We start from the raw sequence: 22,238 nt of genomic DNA, 5'->3' as shown, positions 1-22,238 counted from the left end.
CAATGTTATTCTTTCCAAAATTGTAAGGTACGAAAGCTACAAACATCCTTAACATTAACAGCATACAAGGAATGCACCATAGGCTTAAACACTTTGCAATTCAGACACACAAAAAATATTCCAAATGTTGTGAAGTACTGAAATCAGGGACATGAAATAGATGAGAATCACAAAAAATAAAGACAGGCAGAAAGACTAAGGAAAAGGCAGTGAAGGAGGAATGCAGAAGACAGTAATTAAAATGGATAGGAAATGGAGGGAGTCAGAAACAAAAGCCAAAATAGAAATCTGAAGACACAGCCATAATTATAGCTTTGATTCACCTAGCACATAAAATAGAACTATTTAATTTCTTCATCCTTCCAAGGAAATGTTTGTGCAATTATATTAAGGAGCCACCAACAGAAACAATCAAATAATAATGACTGTTGGTGAGATGCGTATATACACCCTAAGGTACTCCCTTAAAGCCTAAAAGGACTTTTTTGCCTATTGATAAAAAGTATTTTACCAGTATTCGTTATCTCTTATTTTGAATGTATCTAAATGTATTTGGATTTCAACACCTAGTCAGATGCATAATTAGCCAAATGGCTTCTTCACTTGAGCTGAATGTTAATTTCCAGATTTCTGAAGGGAGATGCAAACTGTTTTGAAGAAATGATGGAATGACTGTCAGTTGAGTATTTACTTCTTTTTCACTGTACTTAGAAAAACCAATTCCTGAATCAGATCCAATCTTGCTTCTTCTAGAAAAAACAAGCTCAATTTTTGTGAAATTCTCTTTGTCTGGCAAAACTACACACCGAAGATCATTCAAACTGTACAACTGAAGCTTGTCAAATTGTGATCGCTGGGGTAAAGTATTCAAAAAGTTACGTGCAGAATAAAAGACATTTTCCCTCAAGAGACCTATGTGAGTAGTGGTAAGAACTAGAGATCTAAATACAGTCTGCTTAAAACAGTCTTTTTTCACTGTGGTATATAGCAGTATATGAACGTCACCTAATGAAGGTTTATTGCTTCCCATATTTTCATGAAGTAAGTAGACCAGATCAGCTAACATAGTTCTGAATTTACAGGACAATCGTACCCCATTTGAAAAAACTAAGTCATTTACCTCGGACACCCAGTCAAGCGAAATCTGCAACAAATCACCTCTCAAGAGCTGGTGATTTAAAAAACCAGCATCATCTGTTGCAGAAATCAAAACACTCATTATGTCACGGCAAATTCTTTGAGTGAAGTGTTTGTTATAAGTAAATATTGTGAGTAAACTATCTTCAGTAGAACACAGAAGTCTAATAGTCTGTCCAGCAAAACCAACTTGAACCTCTTCTATTGTGATGATCGGAACCTTATGAAATATTTCCAAGGAATTTTCACAAACGTCCTGTTTGTCTGACAAAACAACAACATACAAAACAGAACTGAACAAAAGCAAGCAAGCAGGTTCTGGATCAGGTCTTCCGCAATTGCCAGCAGCAAGCCAATATACACCTTTCAACTCCTCCATACCAAAAGAAATTTGAGGTAAGGCACAGGTTAAATATTCCAGTACCTGTTCCAAAGAGTAGACCTGAAGCTTCAAAAGGATATCAGGAAAATGCACAAACTTCTGTCTTAATACAAGGCTGTTTTCCAATTTTTCATTTTTACAACAGTATACAGATCCTTCTGTAGGCTTTTCTGCACATGCATTTGAGATTTCTGGGCTTACATACACTGTGATATCCTCTTGCACCGGGGATTCTAGCTGAATGACATTATCAGTTTGAGCTTTAGCCTCTTCAGCAGAGTGAGATAGGTCTCGACTCATATCTGAATTGAAAAATAGGTCTACTTGCAAGTTTCTTAAAAATGGGAGGTTTTTTATTAATGATAGCACTTGTGCACATCTCCCACTTTTGTCACACAAACTTGCCAGCTCCTTAATTTGTTTAGAAACCACAGTACTGTTCAGTAAATGACTACTGGTACCTTTGTAAAAGCAAGAGAGCTTACTGAAAAGATATCCCAAACCAAAGGTTTGTTCTGGCTTTGCATCAAAACAAGAAGTTAGTGACGTAGAAGAGATCATATTAGGGGCTTCTTCAATTGGAAGCTGAGAATTACTAGACTGGCCTTGGATTGTTGGGTGCACTGTCTTAAATGGACGGTTTTCTTCACAAGCTATTTCAGAATCTACGTTAGACTGAGAAAAGACAAGGTAAGATATCCTGTTGAAACCAGCCTGCTCATTAGCACACATTAAAGATCCTAAAGGAGACAGACGTTGCAAGTGGAAACAATCAGACTCAGTTCTTGAGCTGTCATGATCCTGAGAAATACTTCTTTTATCATCAAAATGATTGAAATTTTCAGCCTTATAGTTTGAATAAGCCACATTATTTAAGTCATGACTTTGTAAGGAATTAGATAAAACATTCTGATGAGGAACATTTTTCCTCTTTAAAGCATTCATCTTTTTAGTTTGAGTAAAGTTACTTTCAGTATCATAAAAGCAAGCAAAGTTCTCCTGTTCTGAATTATTCCTTTCATTTTCAAATGCATCCTTTGATGTAAAGGGAGAGAAGATTCTTCCAGCACTAGCAAATATATTCCACATCTCTGTATATGCCTTCTGTCTTTTAGGATCTGTTATTCCTGTGTTTTCTCCACACAATTCAGAAGCACAATTGCCATCTTTAGATAAAAATGGAAAGCCATAACGTGGCTGCCACTGTTGACTTTTCTGCTAAAAAATTTTAAAGAAAAAAAAATAGAAGTACCTTTAAAAAAGATCTTCTGATTGGAACATTTATTAAATGCAGGTTTCATTTTGATTGGGTTTGTAAAATTATTCAAAATAAAACACAATTTGACAGATCAAATCCAACAAAACTGATTGAGGTCTGATTCAGGAATGGTTGATCTTCCCAACTTTTCTTTTGTACAGTATCCATTTCACTTGGCTTATATTTGTTTTACACCAAAAATACAGGAAAGTGAAAGGCTAGCGCAGAAATTTATATGCCTGTTATTATCTCCTTTCCCTCTACAAAATTGCAATATTAAATTTTTACAATAAGGAAACAAAATGTAGTCCTATATTATTAAGTTCAAGGTAGTGTAAAACTCAAAAGGTCCAAAACAGTTAAAAAAAAAAAAAAAAAAAAAAAAAAAAAAAAAAAAAAGGACCAATAAGGGTCAGATCCAAAAAAATATTTAGGAGCAACTCTCCAAATCAAGATTTAATTAACCATATGTTTCAAGAAAAAATTAGGCAACTAAATACTGTGGGAGAGGTCTAAGGTTCAGTTTAAAAAACCTATAAAATTGTCTGTATATTAAACCATCATGACATATACAGAAAATTTCCCTGATGTTACTGCTAATGTTTTAAACATCCTTCCAGTAATGAGTTCACTGTGAAATGGTATTCTGAATTCAGACAATCTAGCTCCCCCTCATTAAAAAGCTTTTATCCTCTAAAAACGGGAAAGGGATACTGTTTCAAATAAAGAATTATGACAAAACAAGGAAGAAACCTCCACCATAATAACACATCTTTCAAATAAGGAAAAAGCTGTGCCCAACCTGCAAAAATCACTGCAAAAATTCCAAGCTGGAAAAATACATTGCTGTCTCTATTATCCATTAATCTTTCTATGAATTTGAAATTCTAATTATGCAGCTAAACATTAAGAAATTTAATTACCAGGCATGCCATAATTTAAGACAATCATTTCATTCTGACAAATTATGACTTACCTCATATTTCAGCTTGCGTTGAACAGTGCCATTATTAAGTCTCCCATTATCCTATGAACAAAAAAGGTGACGGTAATAATAAAATAATTAAAGTACCTCTCTTGTACAAGTTGGTTTAGAAGTATTTATAGGAAGAGATAGCCTATTTAATGGCTAAAAATTACCATTTTCTTATTTATATTTGTTTAAAAACTGTCCTGAAATTGAATTAAGTCAATCTTCTGATTAATTAGGTTTTTAGTTTTTAAAAAAGCAGTTGTGTGCAACTAGTGTTCTTGCAAACAGTCATCATTCTTCTTGATAGAATTTTATTCAGTATATTATAAAAGCATAAAAGGAACATTTTGACCCTGTCTGAAATCATCTTATTGCCATTTACACTATCTTCATTACAAAGACCATTACACTTGTAATACAGTCAACTAGAAAAAAAAAAATGTATAGCCAAACCTAAAACCCCAATTTACTGTTTTATTTTCTGGTAAATTAAATAAATGCACAAAAATATCAACATTATTGAACAATGAAATCAAATCAGCTTTGAAATTCAGTATTTCCTACGCAGCTCTGCTCACCTTTAAACTTTCTGTAGACCAGGACAGGCTAGCACGGTTATCCTCAGATCTGTGATGAATATTTTGAAGCCGTCTCTGTACTTCTTGTTCAATAAAGGCATTTATCCTTTGAGATACAGGCAAAGTTAAAATAATAATAAGAATATATATATATATATATATATATATATATATATATATATATTCTTAATTAAAAATATTAAGGTAGGTTAAAGGGCTTTTTGAAATAGACCCTAAATATCACACAATTCTTAACTGGCAAGCTTAATTTTAGACTGATTTTATCCCTCTGCAAAGAACAGGGATTTCCCAGCAAGTGTTCATTTAACAGGCCAAGGTTAACAATTTATAAACACCACTAGACAATTTGATGGACTACAGGTTAAGTCACTGCTATGTGTACATATCTACGTAAAAGCATTCTGGAGGGCTAGAGAGATAAGGAGGAAAGAGAAGGCTGGTATTTTGTTTGTTTGTTACTTAGTAGTTTGCTTTTACAATTTTGTAATATGGGCAACTTAGACTAACAAAATTCTTGTCTTCAAACAAAGAGAGTGTTCCAAGAGTTGATAGTAATTACTGCATGTGTAAGTGTAAAACAGGCTGAGAGGAAAAAATAATAGTTTAGTTTTTTTTTAAAAAAAAAAAAAAAAAATGATGACAGGCTGCTGCCCTATTAAAAATGCATAATGTAATTTCATTTACTTTTTTGCTTTTAGCATGCATAAAGCAATACCATAGGAAGTAACTCTAAACATAAAAACAATTTCAGTGCATTTAAGTCTACAGTTGTGCAAACCTCTATTGAAAAACAAACTGCATGGGAACCACAGATTAGCCAGTTGGTTATTTAAAGTAAAGTACAGCATATTAATTTTATGTCTAGACTATTCTAAGTACAATTAACAGTATTTAATTGCACTCTAACCCTGACAAAATAATCTTCCAAATTATTTCTGTTCCAAAGCTTTTGTTTAAATTTGTGACAAAATATTGCGGATATCCAGGTTACCTACCTATCATCAACTAGTGGAATGGAGGATGGCTGCGGCTTTGTTGGGCTGGTAGGTGAACTGGTGTAAGAAAGTCTCTCTTCTAATATGCCGTGATTTCCTTTCTGTCCACCATCACCCTCACATATCTTTTGCTTCAGCTGTTGAATTTCTTGGTCCAGGCTATAAAGAGATTTTAAAACGTAATTCACATCAGTTTTAAAATTCCACTGATTCCCACAGCTCATGTGGAAAGTGCTGTACTTACATTAGTATAATTGTATGTAAGGTCCTAGGTATTAATATTTATAAAGATATAAAAATACCCATTGTTTCTTTCAGCATATTTAGATAGGATAATAAGAGACTGACAGACAGTTTACAACAGCACTGTTAAGCTAAATAAAACATTTTTAATAACTTCCAGTGTAACTGGCATCTAACTAAATATTAATTCATAAGACTTAATCTATCTTCTAGGATCACTCGAACATACTTTCCTTATTACAAAATGCTATTGACCACCTCAGTTCTTTGGCTTCTGGTGATAAATAAATGGCTAAACGAAAAAAAAGAAAAAACAGAAGACAATACTAATCCAAAAAACAAAGACAACCTAGAAGAATTATGTAACAAAACAAATTTATAAGAAAATCTGTAAAATGAGTGCAAAACATACAAATCTGATTAATTTCCAGCTATTCCTTGTTTGTTTTGAAAATTTATTTGCAAAATAAAATCTAGTATTTATTTTTATACCTAATAAATCATTTTCCAAAATGGAATCCTCCTCATTTTCTCTAACAAATAAATTTAACATCAGCCAGATTCATGCACATGGTAGAATACATAAAATTTGATACAGTATTTTTGGCCAAAAATGCCTGAGGCATCTAGTACAAAATAAGAAGCACTTCTGGCAATATTTATCACTTTCTTATTATGTAGTTAAATTAAACTAAGTAAACCACAAAATACACTTTTCACTTGCATTACAGCTGAGATTAGATTAGTAACACAGTAATAGCCTTCCCTGCTTCTGTTACAATTTTTGCCTCTAAAGGTAATTGTTTTTTTTTATACATTGAAAATTATAGAATAAGAAAAAAGAACTTCCTACAAAAGGGGAAACTATACAAATTAGCATTTCACACTTAACACAAAAATTGCATGTATTTAAATTTTTCAGCCATACAACCTCAGAAGTATGATGATGTGACTTTTTTCTGTCTTGAAGGTTAAAACAGAAAAATGGAAAGAGGACAAATGCAGAGACTTAGGCTGGACTAAAGCAGGCTGAATCGTTACTTCATGTTTAGAGAGAGAGCACTTTTTGCAGCACAGCTAGAAGCCATCTGTTCCTTTTGATTCGCAGTAAATCAGTCCTGCATCCTGAGGGAAAGTGGATGGGAGATGGCTGATGGAAACGAGAGTGTTTGCATCAATGGAAAAATCAATTTAGCTGCAAAGATCAGAATGACATTAAAGCAACACAAGTTCTCTCTTGATTTGTACACATCCTACCATCAAAAGATATCACTTACTACAGCTATAAACTTAACCAGCTGTGTGATGGATTCACCAGTACACTGAACTACACCCTGTTACTTTTGAGTGATATGGCCACAAAAGATGACTCTAAATATGATTTCTGTTCACTTTATTGCCACAAATCTCATGCCAATAAAGACAAAATGTTATTCAAACAGGAGAAAACCAGTTTTATCCAGATATGATGGATTTATGCTTGTACAGCATTTCAAATGAACACTGTATTTAAAAATTTTCTGATCATTAACACTGATTTGAACCTCTCTTTTCAGAATATATCATCACACAACAATATCCAGATAAACAACAAGAATACACTCAATTCATCTATTCACTACAGTGTTCAAGACACTGAAGTCACAGGTTCCAATTTACTCCAAATTGTAAATGCAAACACACATGCATAAGAATGATGTAGTTGGCCCAAAACATTTAACATACTATTAGGTATCTTCAGCCGCTCTCCTGCAAAAATGTTCACAGTCAACTATCCCTGTGAGTGCACAAATGATATTCTGAACTGAACTATACAGGTCCCTGGGCCATTCAATCAAAGACTACAAGATTTTTTTTTCTTTTTTAATATATAGTTTGTGCAAGAAGACTTTAAATAAAGAAAAGAAAAAAATAGCTTTTCACTTCTTCAGTATCTTTTTCAAACCTCAGTCTTCTAGCTGACTACAGTATTTTTTTCAGTTACCAGTCTCTTCAGGGCTAGAGCTATCCATTTGGGGGGCAACATTGCTTTGTTTATAGCTGACATTATTCAAGTTAGATGCTCACTGTACAAAACCAGATTATCTGCTTATCAAGACAATTATGAGAAATAAAGATAACAGCTTCAACAAAACAATAAATCTGTATTGAAAAGCTTAATTAAAATACACACAATGTAACTTTACAAAGTAACCTCTACATGGGCTAAGAAAGAAACTATTATCTTCTGATAACAGTTTAAAAGAAAAAGGATACAAAAGAACTCATCAATTTGTTTATAGAAAAGTTTATTTGTGGTCTAGTAAGAGTGATTTTTCTAATCAAGCAGCTGTTTGAAATGCAGAACTGCATAATCATCAGCAGAATTAAAAAACAAATCACAAGTGCTATCCTAAGAAAAAGTCATAATATTGCCAATAATGAAATATTTTAAAATTCTAGCATTATCACACTTAACATGTGTTAACATGAACAACACTTATAATTATATTTTAGAAAACAGCAATTTTGCCCCTTTTCCATACCACCTAAATTCAATGCACAAATTCCAATGGATTTTTGCTTGGGTCAAAAACAAAGCAAAAACATTTTTTTCTCTTCTCTGGTAAAGGAATATTCATTCTTACCTGAACTACCTTTCTCTGACCCTCCCATACTTACCCTGAATGCTAATCCATAGTTATCATGGATATAGCTGATGACATTGCTTCTGTACAGAAAAGGTTTTATATTCACAGAGCTGTGCTGAAGTACCTGTATATTTATCAAATAAGCTCAAAGCTAACATCAAATTTTACATGGATCTATGGTTAGTCTGTATTTTTTAAGCCCTGAAACCAATTACTAAATATTAAATATTACACCTGTTTACTCTGAATACTGGAAGTGTGCAGCCCATCATCAGACGACAGGCAGCTGGCAGTCTACTGTAGCTATCAGGATATAAATCTTGAACAACCACAGAAACAAAATATGATATTTTAATTTTATAAATGTAACTAGTTGCAAAAAGACAGAGCATAAGGTTGCCTGAGCTTTCTGAATAGGTAAAAAATAAATTCAAATACTGCAGTGATTAATGGAAATACCGTGCTGCTGGGGATTGGATAAGTATCTGAATAGAATAGAAATCAATTAGAAAACAAGAATCCTTTAAAAAAAAGTGATACACAGCCTCAGTTCCGGGTAACTTACTTTAAGCTCAGCAGGAAACTTTTAACACTGGGAAATAGAACAATCTGTTCTCTCAAAATCTAAACTATAAGAAAATTCACTCTTGGGGCATAGGCTCCAGTAACTTGATGCTACTACAATACTCACCGTTCTCTGTCTTGCTCGAGGGCTTTTTGCTCAGCTTCTAGACTAGCCTGCAGACCTGCCTGTTCACTGCTGCTGTTGTTCAAGGTGGCAAGCTTCTGTTTCTGCTCCTCAATTTCAAAGTCTATTGTGGAACGACGTTGCAAAGCAGAGTGCCTTCTTTCTAACCTAGCAACAGCTTGTTCCAATGCCTCTCTCTGCTGTTTTTCCCTTGATTCAAGGATTTCCTTTTCCTTCTTCCGAACTTTTTCTTCCTGGCGAGCTACATTGGCTGTGAATTCAAATGTTTCTTGAAGCTGCTGCAGCTGGTTTGTGCTAGCTCTATACTGGGCAAGCTGCTCTTCTTTTTCCTCTATTTCTTTCTCAATTTGATAGAGAGTATTATCTAATCCTAATAAACCTCTACCAAGAACTTCAAAAGCTCTTTGCTTTTCTTCCAGCAGAGCTGGCAAATGATTATTCTTCAGGTATTCAAGCTGGCGTGCTTTAGATTGGAGCTTATATTCTGCTGGCTTTATCTTTTCAAATTCATCAGTCTTTAGTACAGCATCTGCAAAGTTTTCATCTTCTTTCTTGGCAATATCTAACTGTTCTTCATGTGCAAATTTTAAGTGGTCTAGAGTTCCTTTTTCTTGTGCTATTTCCTTTTCTAGGTGATCCATTTGTTGAACTAAATCCTTCTCTAAAATATTCAACTGTTCTAGTTGTTTTCTTTTAAACTCTATGAAATTATGCTGTGCTGCTTCTAACTCTTCACAGTTTTCATCACCTTCAGATCGGGCTTCCTTGACTTTCAAAAGAGATTCTCTAATATCTTCAAGATCTTTTTTCTCTTCTTCAACTCTCTGAACATCTCCTCTCTTCAGTAGCTCTATCATGACCTGTTTGTCTCGAAGCTGCTCTTCTAGATGAGCCACCAACATTACCTGCTCCCTTTCTTGTTCTTCAAGTCTCTTTTTTTCTGATTCTAGTTTGATATATTGTTCATCTTTTTCTTTTTTAAGTTTTTCTAGTTCACGGAAAATCTGCATTTTCTCTACTTTTTCATTATGATTAAGTTCTTGTAGTCGCTGCAACTCTTCTTTGACCCGGGCAAAAATTTCTTCCTGCTGCTTCTTCTTCTGAATCTCTATCTCCTGTTGTTCCCGTAACCTCTCTTCTTCAAATTTTTCTTTTTCAGCCAGCAAATCCTTTAACCTGCTCTCAATGTGAACACTTCGCCGTTTCAGACTCTCTTCTTGTTTTCGAATTTGCAGCTGTACTATTTCTGTTTCTTTGCGCTGTGACTCTACTTCTTGCTGCATTCTTACAAGTTCTGCCTTGTCAGATTTTTGCTTTTCTTCCATTTCTTCTATTTGTTTCCTACAATAGAACATTTACATAGGAGATTTCAAACTTTTCATTTTCCCCAAAAGACATTTCCTTAAGAAATGGCATTTCCCTAAGAAGTAAAGACAATCTGGACAAGAATTTTGCAGTATATATCACTCTGAACAGCTTAAAGTGAAAATTTTTTGATAATTTTATTGTGCTACAGGTTAAGATCTTGTATTACCTGAAATTGGCTCAATGCTGGAGACAAATGGTAAAGAGATTAATACAACTTATATCAACACCCGAAGTTGTGGACATACGAAATTATAGGAAAATAAATTAATGGCATTTATGTTGGTAGAATAATATTAAATTGTATTAGCTCTGTCAAATCCAGTAAAAATATTGACAGGACATGTATCAGTGCACACAGTGAAGAGCAAATACAAACATTTACACACACACATGTATTTTTTTTTTTTATACACAGACTTCGGTAAAAGGACTTGATTAGATATTTGTCCCCACCAAATTTGAGCTAACAGGTGAATTAAAACAATTTTTTAGTTCAATGGGTTCCAACCCACTTAAGCTGTCAATAAACAGGCTTATAAGTTTAGGAATAGATTCTTTTGAGAAGAAATTGCTTTAAGACATCCTGTATGACACTAAGTTTAAAGGCTCTAATGGGTTCAGAGTGAGGAAAGACTTGAGACTTGAAGGTATGCTACAATTATCCCATTAATATAATTGCCTGAACACGTGTAAAGACAATGTATCAGTTCTGGAGAAGCCCAAGTCTGATAAATTAAAGCAGAAGCAAAGCAACTTCATCGTAATCTGAATCCAAATCACATCAACATAACAAAAAGGAGAAATATCAGTATCTTTAACTTTTTCTAAATAACAGCTTCTAATCGTTCAGAGTTATTCTTTCTGAGTTTATATAACTCAGTCTGGTTATATAACCAGATGTTTCAAAACTGAGAAAGCTCTCTAAAGCTGATAAAACAGAAAGCCTCTTTCAGGTTGTCAAAGCAAGTCTGTGATCTGCAAGATGCTGAAATCAACTGCTTCCAAAATCTTAGTAGGTATGAGAAGCCAGAACAATCAGTTCAGTTCATTAGCTGATGATAACACTTTGTTTTGGCTTTCAAACTAATTTTTTTTATAATAATTTGCCGATGAATACAATTGGTATGTACATACTATCACTATAATTTATTTAAAAAAGCAGAGTTTGAAGTGTTAGTTTTCTACATTCCTCCAAGATTCCATCCAAAGGCAACTCAAGTGTACAAAAAAAAAAATCATTTGTCATCTTTCAAAATAATACCATGAAAATTAGGAATGAGGACTATAACTTACATTTAGATAGTACATCTACCTGATAACTTTAAATTTGGTATTTGTTTTGCTAAAGATCACATTTAGCTATAGTTCAGCATGTCTATCTGGTTACTAATCAATGAGAATCAACAGTTCTTCAAGAAAATAATTAAATCTTTGAAGACTTCATAGAAAAAAACAAGATAAAATTATTTAAATCAATTATTTAATCATTAATTATTGCTGATTAATGCTGAGATTCAAAATTAATGGCTTAAATGAGTCCACAATGATATATATACATATATATTGATCCATATATATTTTTCCTTTAATATAGTTTTATACTTTTTCACATACATATATGAGAGAATATACATTTATATTCTCAAAAATTATACAAAAAACACAGTGAATAAGGTTACCTTTTACTTTCCAGCTTTTCAAGCTCTTCTCGTTGTTGTCTCTCAAATTCTAGCCTAAATAAAAGCAATAAATAAATATGAATAAAAGAGTACTATTTCTGACAAAAATCACACACCAGAAAAGGAAGATACAATTTATGATGTCAGTGTAAAAAATTATTATAATGATGGAAATCAAAAGGTTTTATAAAACTATTGTTTAACAACTGAAAATATTTCCTTTATTAGGGTTACAAATTAGATATCATGCTGCCTGATACTTGCGTAAGAACAGAAAAATAAATGAATTTTGGGGAAAAAAATACAAAAGTAGAGATAAACAGGACAGATTAATGATTAGCATAGCCTCTGCAAGTTAACTACATGCAGACATGGCAATCAATACATAGAAATTGAATTTCTCTACCTTAGACAGATTGGTCCTTTCACAGGGAAAAGACTGCCATGGAAGGTAGAGGGAAACAGAGTGATTGATTAAGTAAGGAATTGATAGGAAAAAAAAAATCACATTAGCAGTAAAGAATATTTTAAAGTTGACAACATTTTCCTTGATCAGAGATTAAACTGATTAGACTCATGGAACAGTCAATCACACTACAGCTCAAAGTCAAACTTAAATAGTTATTTTTTTCTAAAAATGCTTTTCAAATATCTATGATAGTCAACACTCATAATCTTTTAGTTTATTAGGAAAGAAGCTGGGAAAGAGCACCTGGAACTCAGCTGTAGCATGGATGTAGTTCTTAGTTTTCCTCCCAAGAAAAAATAATTATTACAATGTAATCAGTAGGGTTGGCAAACTTCAAATTCATGCAGTGTAGAATTTCCAGGCATGGAATGCAACACAAACTCATCTAAAATACTTTCACAATACTTCAACGTAATTAGTTTAACAAAGTTCTGAGTGAGTAGGGGAGAGTACTTTCTGTTATTTTTAATATTAGTTCATATTACCATTGCACAGAACTCTCTATTTGATTTAATATCTTTTGAAAGATCTGTGTGTTTATAAGAAAGTTTTTCAAAATAAAAGCAGTTTTTTAAAGCACCGAGAACCTATTTATATGGACTGAAATACTCAAGCAAATACAGAGAGAGAGAGAGAGAGAGAGAGAAAGAAAGAGAGCGTGTGCGCGTGTGCACAAGAATGTACCATAAGTTAACTTTGATTACTTGAGGAATTGCAGTCTAATTTAAAATGACCTCATAAGCTAGATTTAAGCTGTCATTATTGCAGTTGTGTAGACAGCTTTTTTAAAAACAGGTACACTTAATATTTCGTTCTAAAATTGTACATATGCCTATGACAGAAAGAAAATAACAAGGTAATAAGCAAAAAAATATACCAGTGTAATATTTCTAAAGCAAGTTAAATGAACTTCCATTCATAAATGCTCAAGAAGTATGTTTTCAACCTCTTTAGTAACAGAGAAACACAAGTTTAACAATTTACATTTTTCCTTATTTCTCACAAATCCATTTCAAAAAGTGCTTTCTACAGTGTCCAAGATATTAGCAAATGTGGATTTTTTTTTTTTTTTTATACACAATCCAAGACAATCAGCACCTTCATATAAATGAACAGCCCCTTCATGTTTGCATTAAGACAAAGTTTAGGAAGGACACTTTTGGGCATTATCTCCAAGTTACAGCACCAAGAGAGACGATAACCATCTCATATTTTTAATTCAATCAATTTATACAACACCAATGTAAAAGCCACAAAGCAATTTGAACAAAAATCAGGGACTTCCATAAAGCAAAAGTCTAATCAAGCGGTTGCCGAGCTTTTCTTTTTTAAGCTGTAACTCAAAAGCCCTTGGTTTGGCTATGGTCCGTTTCCAGAACTCGCAGCCGTTAGTTCTCATTTCTTAGCTAGGGCTTAGCTGACAAACCTCACCCTATTTATCATTACTTTAGCCCAAAATAACACAGACTGGAGGATATAGCTTTGGATTCTCAAAACCCAAATGTCCTTTGAGCACAATCAGATGTAGACCTTTGCTTAGTTGGCAAAGGCCATTTACAAGTATTCTCACAATTAGTTAAGCCACAATGAAGTAAAACCTGCCAGATATGCTAACAATGTGCAAAACCCAGAGCAAAATCACTGTGCATTATTACCGACCTAAAAAACATGCATCTTGGCAAATTATGTTATACAGGTATTAAAATGGTGACTGGCTTTTGACTGATATCTAATAAAAAGAAAATGAGCCATTACAGTAATCATTCCAATATAAAAACAGATTAGTGGTGAACATCTCATGACTCTTTCAGGAAGCATCTCTGTCCCCTTCACCAGTGGTGTCACGGCAATCAGACTGACTTTACACTGAAATGAATCTTGTGGTTCTTCAGAATGAACAACGTGGAAGTGGTTCTTTCTTAAGGGAATATGGCTATTCTCCAAAGCAAAACATGGATTATCATGCAAGCTTGGTGTCTTATTGCTACGTAGACATTCTGATGCTTAAGAAGGTCTGAGCTCCACTGAAGGTTCTCCTACCATGAGGATAGTCCTAGCATTTCCACCCCACGAGGATTCTCCATCAACAGTATTTAAGATGCTGCCTTTATTTCTGTTGGGGTAATAGCAATGTCCATCTTCCTTACTTGGCTGCTCATTTTCAAAACATATTTAGTAGTTTTCTATTTTTAAGATCATTAGTCCTCTGAAATACTTGCTTCTAACTGGTTATTGGTTCTGAAGTTATTTCAGCATAGGAGATGTATTTTGTTTTAGTCTATCCTTATTAAAAATCTTTCTCACATAACCTCTATTCTTTTAATAAATGTGAGCACTGCTGTGAATACAAAAAATATTGGCTGAAATTAAAACAAAGACAGATATTAAGAACTAGAATCTATCCTTTCTTCTTTTGTAGAACTCCCACAAAAGAACTTAATCTGATCTGTGCAGAACAAAATGACCACCATTTTCCTGGGAAAAATGGCATATCTAGCGATAAGAACAGTGCAGATAAGCTGCAGAGAAAAGGAAATCAGTTTTACTAACATAATACTACAATAGCTTGATTTACACAGCACTGAAGTGTGAACTGTTACAACATGTATTACAAAAGCTCTAATAATGGCAAGACTACAAAGATGCTACAATGCTAGCTCAGTAGACCAATTTGTATGATAAATTTTAAAATGCTAAATTTGTGAGAAGACTAAGGTTGAAACCATGGTTAAAGGATTAAGGTTAAAACTAAGACTAAGGTTAAAACCATGATTTGTTTTACAGTTCCAGTGTAACTTAACTTACAGAAGATCCACAAATTAAATCTTCAAAACAAATCTACGAGTAAAACTCTATTTTATCCAAAGTTTATTAGCTGAAGCAGTGTTGCATGACACCAGATTAAAGATACAGACTGGGAACTAGAAGTACAAAGAATTTTGCATGTTAAACCAATTTTTTTTTTGCAACTACCTCTACATATAGGAAATCAACAGTTAAACTTAGAACCACAACACAAGTTGCACACAAAGACCACCCATCTGAAAAAGCAATTTAAAGATAATACTATGAATTTTCACACAAGAAAAATACAAAATATAGTAGGCAAAATGTGTGGGCTATCTTCTTTATGAAAAAAGAATTTTCACTATTACAGAAAAATTATATAGAAAGAAACATGAAGAGTATAGCAATTTCCACTAATCAACAATCTTTACTAGATACAGTGACTAAGATAACATAGAGAGATCTTGTTTTGTGCATGATGTAACCTGCCTCAGTTACCACTGCTAACAAATATTCAGACTGAAAAAAAACCCTTAAAATTTGTATAACAGAACTCTTAACCTACTAAGCACAAATTAAGTTAGTCCTTTACCACAAATAACAAGCCAAGAAAGAATTTTCTACAATTTGAGACTCCTCAAGTCTTAAAATATTAGAAATATTAGGCCCATCTCATACCTGCCAGTGAAGTCCTACCTCCCCCCCCACCCCAGGCTGTCATGTCATCGCAGGAGGAGATGACACACGCACAAACAACGCACTTGTTGGAGATGTGCTGCCATACAGAAGCATCCAGCTGATCTCTGTTGCAACAAAGGAGCGGGACTCCTTTGTTGTAACTTCTTGTAACAAATGGAGGAGGAGCCTACGAGGAAGGGTGTCCTGCTGGGCCTTGTCCTTCCCAACAGAGAGGGACTGGTTAGAGATGTGAAGGTTGGGGACAGCTGTGGCTGCAGTGACCACGAGATGGTGGAGTTCAGGATCCTGCAGGAAAGAAGTAAGGCAACAAGCAGGACTACAACCCTGGACTTCACGAGAGCGGACTTTGGGCTCTTCAGAGACCTAATTGATGGAGTCTCATGGGTTAAGGCCCTAGAAGGAAGGGGGGTCCAGGAAATGTGGCGACTATTCAAACATCACTTCCTCCAAGCTCAAGAGCGGTGCGTCCCTCTGAGTAAGAAGTGCAGCAAAAGGGGTGGGAGACCTGCATGGGTGAGCAAGGAGCTCCTGCCAATTTCAGACAGAAGAAGAAAGTCCACAGAATGCGGAAGAGCGGACAGCTACTTGGGAGGATTACAGGAATGCAGTCAGAGTATGTAGAGATGTGGCGAGGAAGGCTAAGGCCCAGCTGGACTTGAGTCTGGCAAGGGATGTCCAGGACAATCGGAAGGGCTTCTTCAAATACATCAGCAGCAAGAGGAGGACTAGGGAAAATGTGGGCCTGCTGCTGAATGGGGTGGGGGCCCTGGTGACAGGGGATGCAGAGAAGGCTGAATTACTGAATGCCACCTTTGCTTCAGCCTTCACTGCTAAGGGCAGCCGTCAAGAATCCCAGAGCCTGGACGTGAGGGAGAAAATCTGGAGAAGGGAAGACTTTCCTTTGGTTGAGGAGGGTAGGATTGGAGACCTTCTGGGCAGGCTAGACATCCACAAATCCATGGGCCCGCATGGGATGCATCCACAGGTACTGAGGGAGCTGGCGGATGTTGTTGCCAGGCCACTCCATCATCTTTGAGAGGTCCTGGAGAACTGGAGAGGTGCCTGAGGACTGGAAGAAAGCCAGTGACACTCCAGTCATTAAAATGGGCAAGAAGGAGGACCCAGGAAATTACAGCCAGCCAGCCTCACCTCCATACCTGGAAAGGTGATGGAACAGCTCCTTCTGGATGTCATCTCCAGGCACATGGAGGAGAAGGAGGTGATCAGGAGTAGCCAGCATGGATTCACCAAGGGGAAATCCTGCTTTACCAATCTGATAGCCTTCTATGATGGAATGACTGGCTTGGTAGATGAGGGGAGAGCAGAGGACATTGTGGACCTTGACTTCAGCAAGGCTTTGTACACTGTCTCCCATAACATCCTCCTAGGTAAGCTCAGGAAGCGTGAGTTAGACGAGTGGACAGTGAGGTGGATTGAGAACTGGCTGAAAGGCAGAGCTCAGAGGGTCATCATCAGTGGTGTGGAGTCCAGTTGGAGGCCTGGGCCAATGGCATCCCCCAGGGCTCAGGACTGGGTCCCATCCTGTTCAATTTCTTCATCAGTGACCTGGATGAGGGGACAGAGTGCCTCCTCAGCAAGTTTGCTGAGGATACCAAGCTGGGAGGAGCAGCTGACACACCTGAGGGCTGTGCTGCCATTCAGAGAGACCTGGCCAGGCTGGAGAGTTGGGTGGAGAGGAACCTCCTGAGGTTCAACAAGGGCAAGTGCAGAGTCCTGCACCTAGGGAAAAATAACCCTAGGCACCAGTACAAGCTGGGGGCTGACCTTGTAGAGAGCAGCTCTGCAGAGAAGGACCTGGGAGTGCTGGCGGATGACAAGTTGACCATGAGCCAGCAATGTGCCCTTGTGGCCAGGAAGACCAATAGTATCCTGGGGTGCATTAGGAAGAGTGTTGCCAGCAGGTGGAGGGAGGTGATCCTGCCCCTCCCTCTGCTCAGCCCTTGGGAGGCCTCATCTCGAGTACTGCGTCCAGTTTTGGGCTCCCCAGTACAAGAGAGATGTGGAGCTACTGGAGAGACTCCAGCATAGGGCTGCAAAGATGATGGGAGGGCTGGGAAGATGATGAGAGGGCTGCCCTCTGGGGAACAGCTGTGCGAGCTGGGCCTCTTCAGCCTGGGGAAGAGAAGACTGAGGGGGGATCTTATCAAGGTGTATAAGTACCTGAAGGGAGGGTGTCAAGGGGACAGGGACAAACTCTTTTCAGGTGTCCCATGTGACAGGACAAGAGGCAATGGTCAGAAATTGAAGCACAGGCAGTTCCGCCTGGCTGTGAGAGGGAATTTCTTCCCTGTGAGAGTGACGGAGCACTGGCACAGGTTGCCCAGAGAGGTTGTAGAGTCTCCTTCTGTGGAGATCTTCAAGGCCTGCCTGGGTGCAACCCTGTGTAACATGCTCTAGGTGACCCTGCTGAGCAGGGATGTTGAACTAGATGATCTCCAGAGGTCCCTTCCAACCTTACTGATTCTATGATTCTATGACTCCTCACTCAGTAAAGAAAGCCCTTGCCTTGAGCAAGGAAGAAATGCAGAAGGAGGAATGGAGGAATCTCCCATCTCCCCTTTCAGCCTTATGCAATTTTATCTAAACATGGCACCAGCTCTGGGTGTAGGCAGCAGCAGACCTTTAATATTCAGTGCCCCTCCTTGACAAACCTGTGATACTAGTACTTTTTATGTTTGGGAGAGTTCTCATGAAGCATATGCTAGGGGTTAAACTCCTAAATTTTGCTGCAAACACCATAATAGGGAGGAATGTCATTTACTGCAACAGCTATCGCAACAGCTGAAAGCAATAACCCACAGGTTCTTCTGCCATTTACTGCTAAAGGTGACAGATCTTACAAACTGCCTACTACAATCTACAGAAGCTACAAATTCAGCTGCCAGGTTATTAATACTGAAATTGGAAGAAAAGAAGGGTTGAAAGTAGTAAGTTAACAACAGGCAGAATGCTGTTCAGCTACGGAAATCCCACAGAAACCAATGAGTCTGTTGCTGCATCTAGATCTACGTTGCTGGTGATCAGTAAACTGTAACACTATGAGAACTCTTGAAAACTGTATTGGTCAACACAAGAATGAGGAAACACTACAGTATTTTATGAAGAGTCATAATAAAGCAAGTAGTCCAAGTCTTAGGTTGCTCCTGATGCTGAAATAATAATAATAAAATCCAAACCAAATTCAGTGAGAGATAGTCTTTTTCCATACTTTCCTATAAAGCAACTTGCTTCTCCTTACCTAATGACTTTGCTACAATTACCTTACCTTCAAAGCCCAGAGATTACATTTACTGAGTATATTTATCCAGGCTGACCTTGGACACCACTCAGAAATAACCACTGCAGCACTGTACTTGTTCAGCAGCATCCCCAGCTGGAAGTCCAGAACTCAGGTGTTCTGCAAGTTAACTCCTTTCAGATATGGTGTCATTGTTTTCAAATTATCACTATGGCCTAAATGTTTGGAGTCTGTTTATTTGAAGCACACTTTCTTTTCTTTAATTACTCTAGCCACTTGCCACTCTTCAAGTGACATTTTCTGCAGAATTTCCTCCCTGGACAAGCTCACCGTATGATCAGAAAAACATCAGTGCTGTCCCAAAGGAAGAGACGAAAAGAGGACAGTATTAGCATCTACTTAGTTAAATCAAATATTGTCATGGTATTGTAGCCTAAGCTGAAAAGCTGTTGTTGTCAAATCGCTGTCCATAAAGACACATCAATAATAGAACACGTTTTCTTCCACTGATTTCTAAGCTCATAGTTCAGTTAAAGAGCAGAGCAAACTTCACAGACTACCTTCTCTTTGCAGCAGTCATAAAAGCACTAAAGTAGTCATATTTGAAATTATTATTTTTTTAAATCACTGACCTATTAGGACAAAGATAGCCTCTGCATTGTGTGGGTAACATTTTATTAGATTTGGCATGTATTGTTTTAAACATTGCTATAATGTCTGAAGATAAGTAATAAGAGCTTAAATTATGAATACACAACTGTGAGTTTCCTCACCTAGAGGAAAACGGGTACATAACAGTGACAATGGAACAACCTCAGACAGGTTTTACTGCTCACAAACAAGTTACAGTCATGCAGACTTGCATTCCTCCTGTAATGAGCCTTAGGCATAATCCTTGTTTGTGTTTACAAATTAAGCAAGATAAAACACCCACTCTTGCAAGTCAGTTCATAAAGATTAATTGAATGCAGACCAGCAGGAGAATATCAGTAATTAACCCTCTGTTCATGGTTTACTGTCTAATAGAATACATGCATGAAAGTGTTTAGGCAAATGAGGAGTATTTCACTTCAGTTTCAATAAGAGTAGCTCCCTCATAATTGCACTGAAAGAGGGAAATAAAAGTTACAGAAGTGCCAAATAGAAAAAATTATAGTGTTTTTGAAAATTGCTGAGTACATTGATTATTTAAAGATATTCATCATATTGTATGATTTCTGGGAAAGCAAGGTGAGGTCTTTGAAGATCTGATAAGGAAGAAAGAAGCCATCTTCCACAAAACATAGTGGAAAAAAAAGAGCTTGGTGCTATCTATTCCATCCCAGAGGCAATCAAATAACTCTTTAGACATATTTTTATATGGTTCACAGAAAAAAAAATCCTCAAAATCAAATCATATTTGATATTATCTGAACTCCTTGGGCAGGGAAATTATTCTAAGACCTATGTTCAACTGGATCTTGCCCATGCCATTATATTTTACTGTAAATCTAAAAGACTACAACTGAAGCAATGCTGAAACCGTATGTCATAGTCTACAGTGACTGCAAAGTCAAGGTTGGTATTTTGCAGTATAATGCAGTTATTCATAACAGTATTCAGAGTAACATTATTACTGTAGGAAGAGACGAAGGTAGTAGATTCGTAATCAGACATAACAGAATAGCCAGGAACATTCTCAAGCCCTCAACAGCAACGGCCAGCACAAGATCAACCTATTTGAAACGGCTGAAATAGGAAAAAAAAAATAAATCTGTATTTTGACTTTGTTTTATCTGTCTGAAAAAAAGATGCGCAGCTTATAAGCAACTAGTTCAGTGTCTTGAGTTCTTTCTAGGCAAACTTAGTAGCAAGAGAGCAACATCACATTTGAAGCAATGTTATTACACATACCCACAATATTTAACACATTATTTAACTTCAATTTGTCATTACCTGTCCAATCTTTCTAAGTTCTAGTGGACAAAGAGCAATCTCATAGTAAAACCTAGGAATAAAGTTGCCCTACCCAAATCTGTAAGTCAATTTTTGGCCAATTTTTCAAAAGCACATAGGTGGTTAAGGTGTTTCATCTCACTCTCAATTCAAAACACAGGCATTAGCCATTGGGGGAGGGGATGAAAAAAAACAAGAAAAAAAAAAAAAGAAAAATCTGAACACACCACCACCAATTCCCTCTGAATCACTTTAAGAACACTGGTAAAAACATTAAAAGCAGTTTATCTACAATTAGGAGTTTATTTCATTTTAATTGTGTAATAAAACCATTCTCCATATCGTACTCTAGCCACCTACTAAGAGGTAGATAGATCAGAACCTAAGACGCTAACTTCCTGGCCGTTTTATGCTTTTATTGGTATTAAATGAACTACAGAAATATTACTTAATTTCCAATTTACAACGTATTTTTCTAAGGAAAAAAGAGTTAACTTGTAATACTCAAGAAAGTATAAATGTAAAATTGCAATATCATAATTGTGCTGGACTGCCTTGGTTTTAATGCCAAATTCGGCCTCTGAAGTCCAGGCACTATAACTTTATTAGTGTCAAATCTGTCAGTGTGGCTGTCCGCTGGTGCAGTTACTCTTCTTGTATTTGAGTAGTGGATCCCTTGTAAGAGCAAGTTCTCAGCATGATAAAAACCTCCTCAGTGTGCTTTTATCCCATTTTCTAGCACAGACTTGAAATATTAGTCCAAATAAGATTTCTGAAAAGTTCTTATGTCATTCACAATCCCATTATTTAGCATGCCTGTAGTATTAACTTGAGAACAAAACAATTTCTATTACTCCCACTTGAAACAGTCAAATCACTAAAAAGGAGAACTAGTGCAATTTATACAACTGCATTTCAGAATATACTCACCCTGGATTATAAAGCATAACTGCTGACAGGTTCTCACAAGATTTTGAAAGATCTGTCATAGACAAGCTGAAGGAAGACAGCAGTCCACTCTAACAACAGACCATAAAATGAAAGTATTAGACAAATGCTACTGTGCTTATCAACTCTTCCTTTCACTTGATGAAAATAAAGAATAAAGTAGTAGTC

At 36.2% G+C, this 22,238-nt stretch overlaps 1 protein-coding gene across 8 annotated transcripts in view; it reads right to left on the bottom strand.

Moving 5' to 3' along the window:
• KIF16B (kinesin family member 16B) overlaps positions 1–22,238 on the bottom strand; it is a 146,627-nt gene that overhangs the window by 53,829 nt on the left and 70,560 nt on the right. For 6 of the 8 annotated variants that reach the window (XM_062571746.1, XM_062571751.1, XM_062571752.1 and 3 more), the window contains 7 exons: positions 22,053–22,141; positions 12,380–12,412; positions 11,974–12,027; positions 8,909–10,267; positions 5,345–5,503; positions 4,329–4,434; positions 3,754–3,804 (listed from right to left, as the gene is read on the bottom strand). In XM_062571746.1, the coding sequence (XP_062427730.1) occupies positions 3,754–3,804; positions 4,329–4,434; positions 5,345–5,503; positions 8,909–10,267; positions 11,974–12,027; positions 12,380–12,412; positions 22,053–22,141 (1,851 nt within the window). The remainder of the gene's footprint in view (positions 1–3,753; positions 3,805–4,328; positions 4,435–5,344; positions 5,504–8,908; positions 10,268–11,973; positions 12,028–12,379; positions 12,413–22,052; positions 22,142–22,238) is intronic. The other 2 variants (XM_062571747.1, XM_062571749.1) reach the window with 1 other exon arrangement.

This window comes from Rhea pennata, chromosome 3 (genome assembly GCF_028389875.1).
Source record: "Rhea pennata isolate bPtePen1 chromosome 3, bPtePen1.pri, whole genome shotgun sequence".
Taxonomy (NCBI): Eukaryota; Metazoa; Chordata; class Aves; order Rheiformes; family Rheidae; genus Rhea; species Rhea pennata.
The sequence above is the reverse complement of the archived record's forward strand: the minus strand, read 5'-3'. Positions and strand labels throughout refer to the sequence as shown.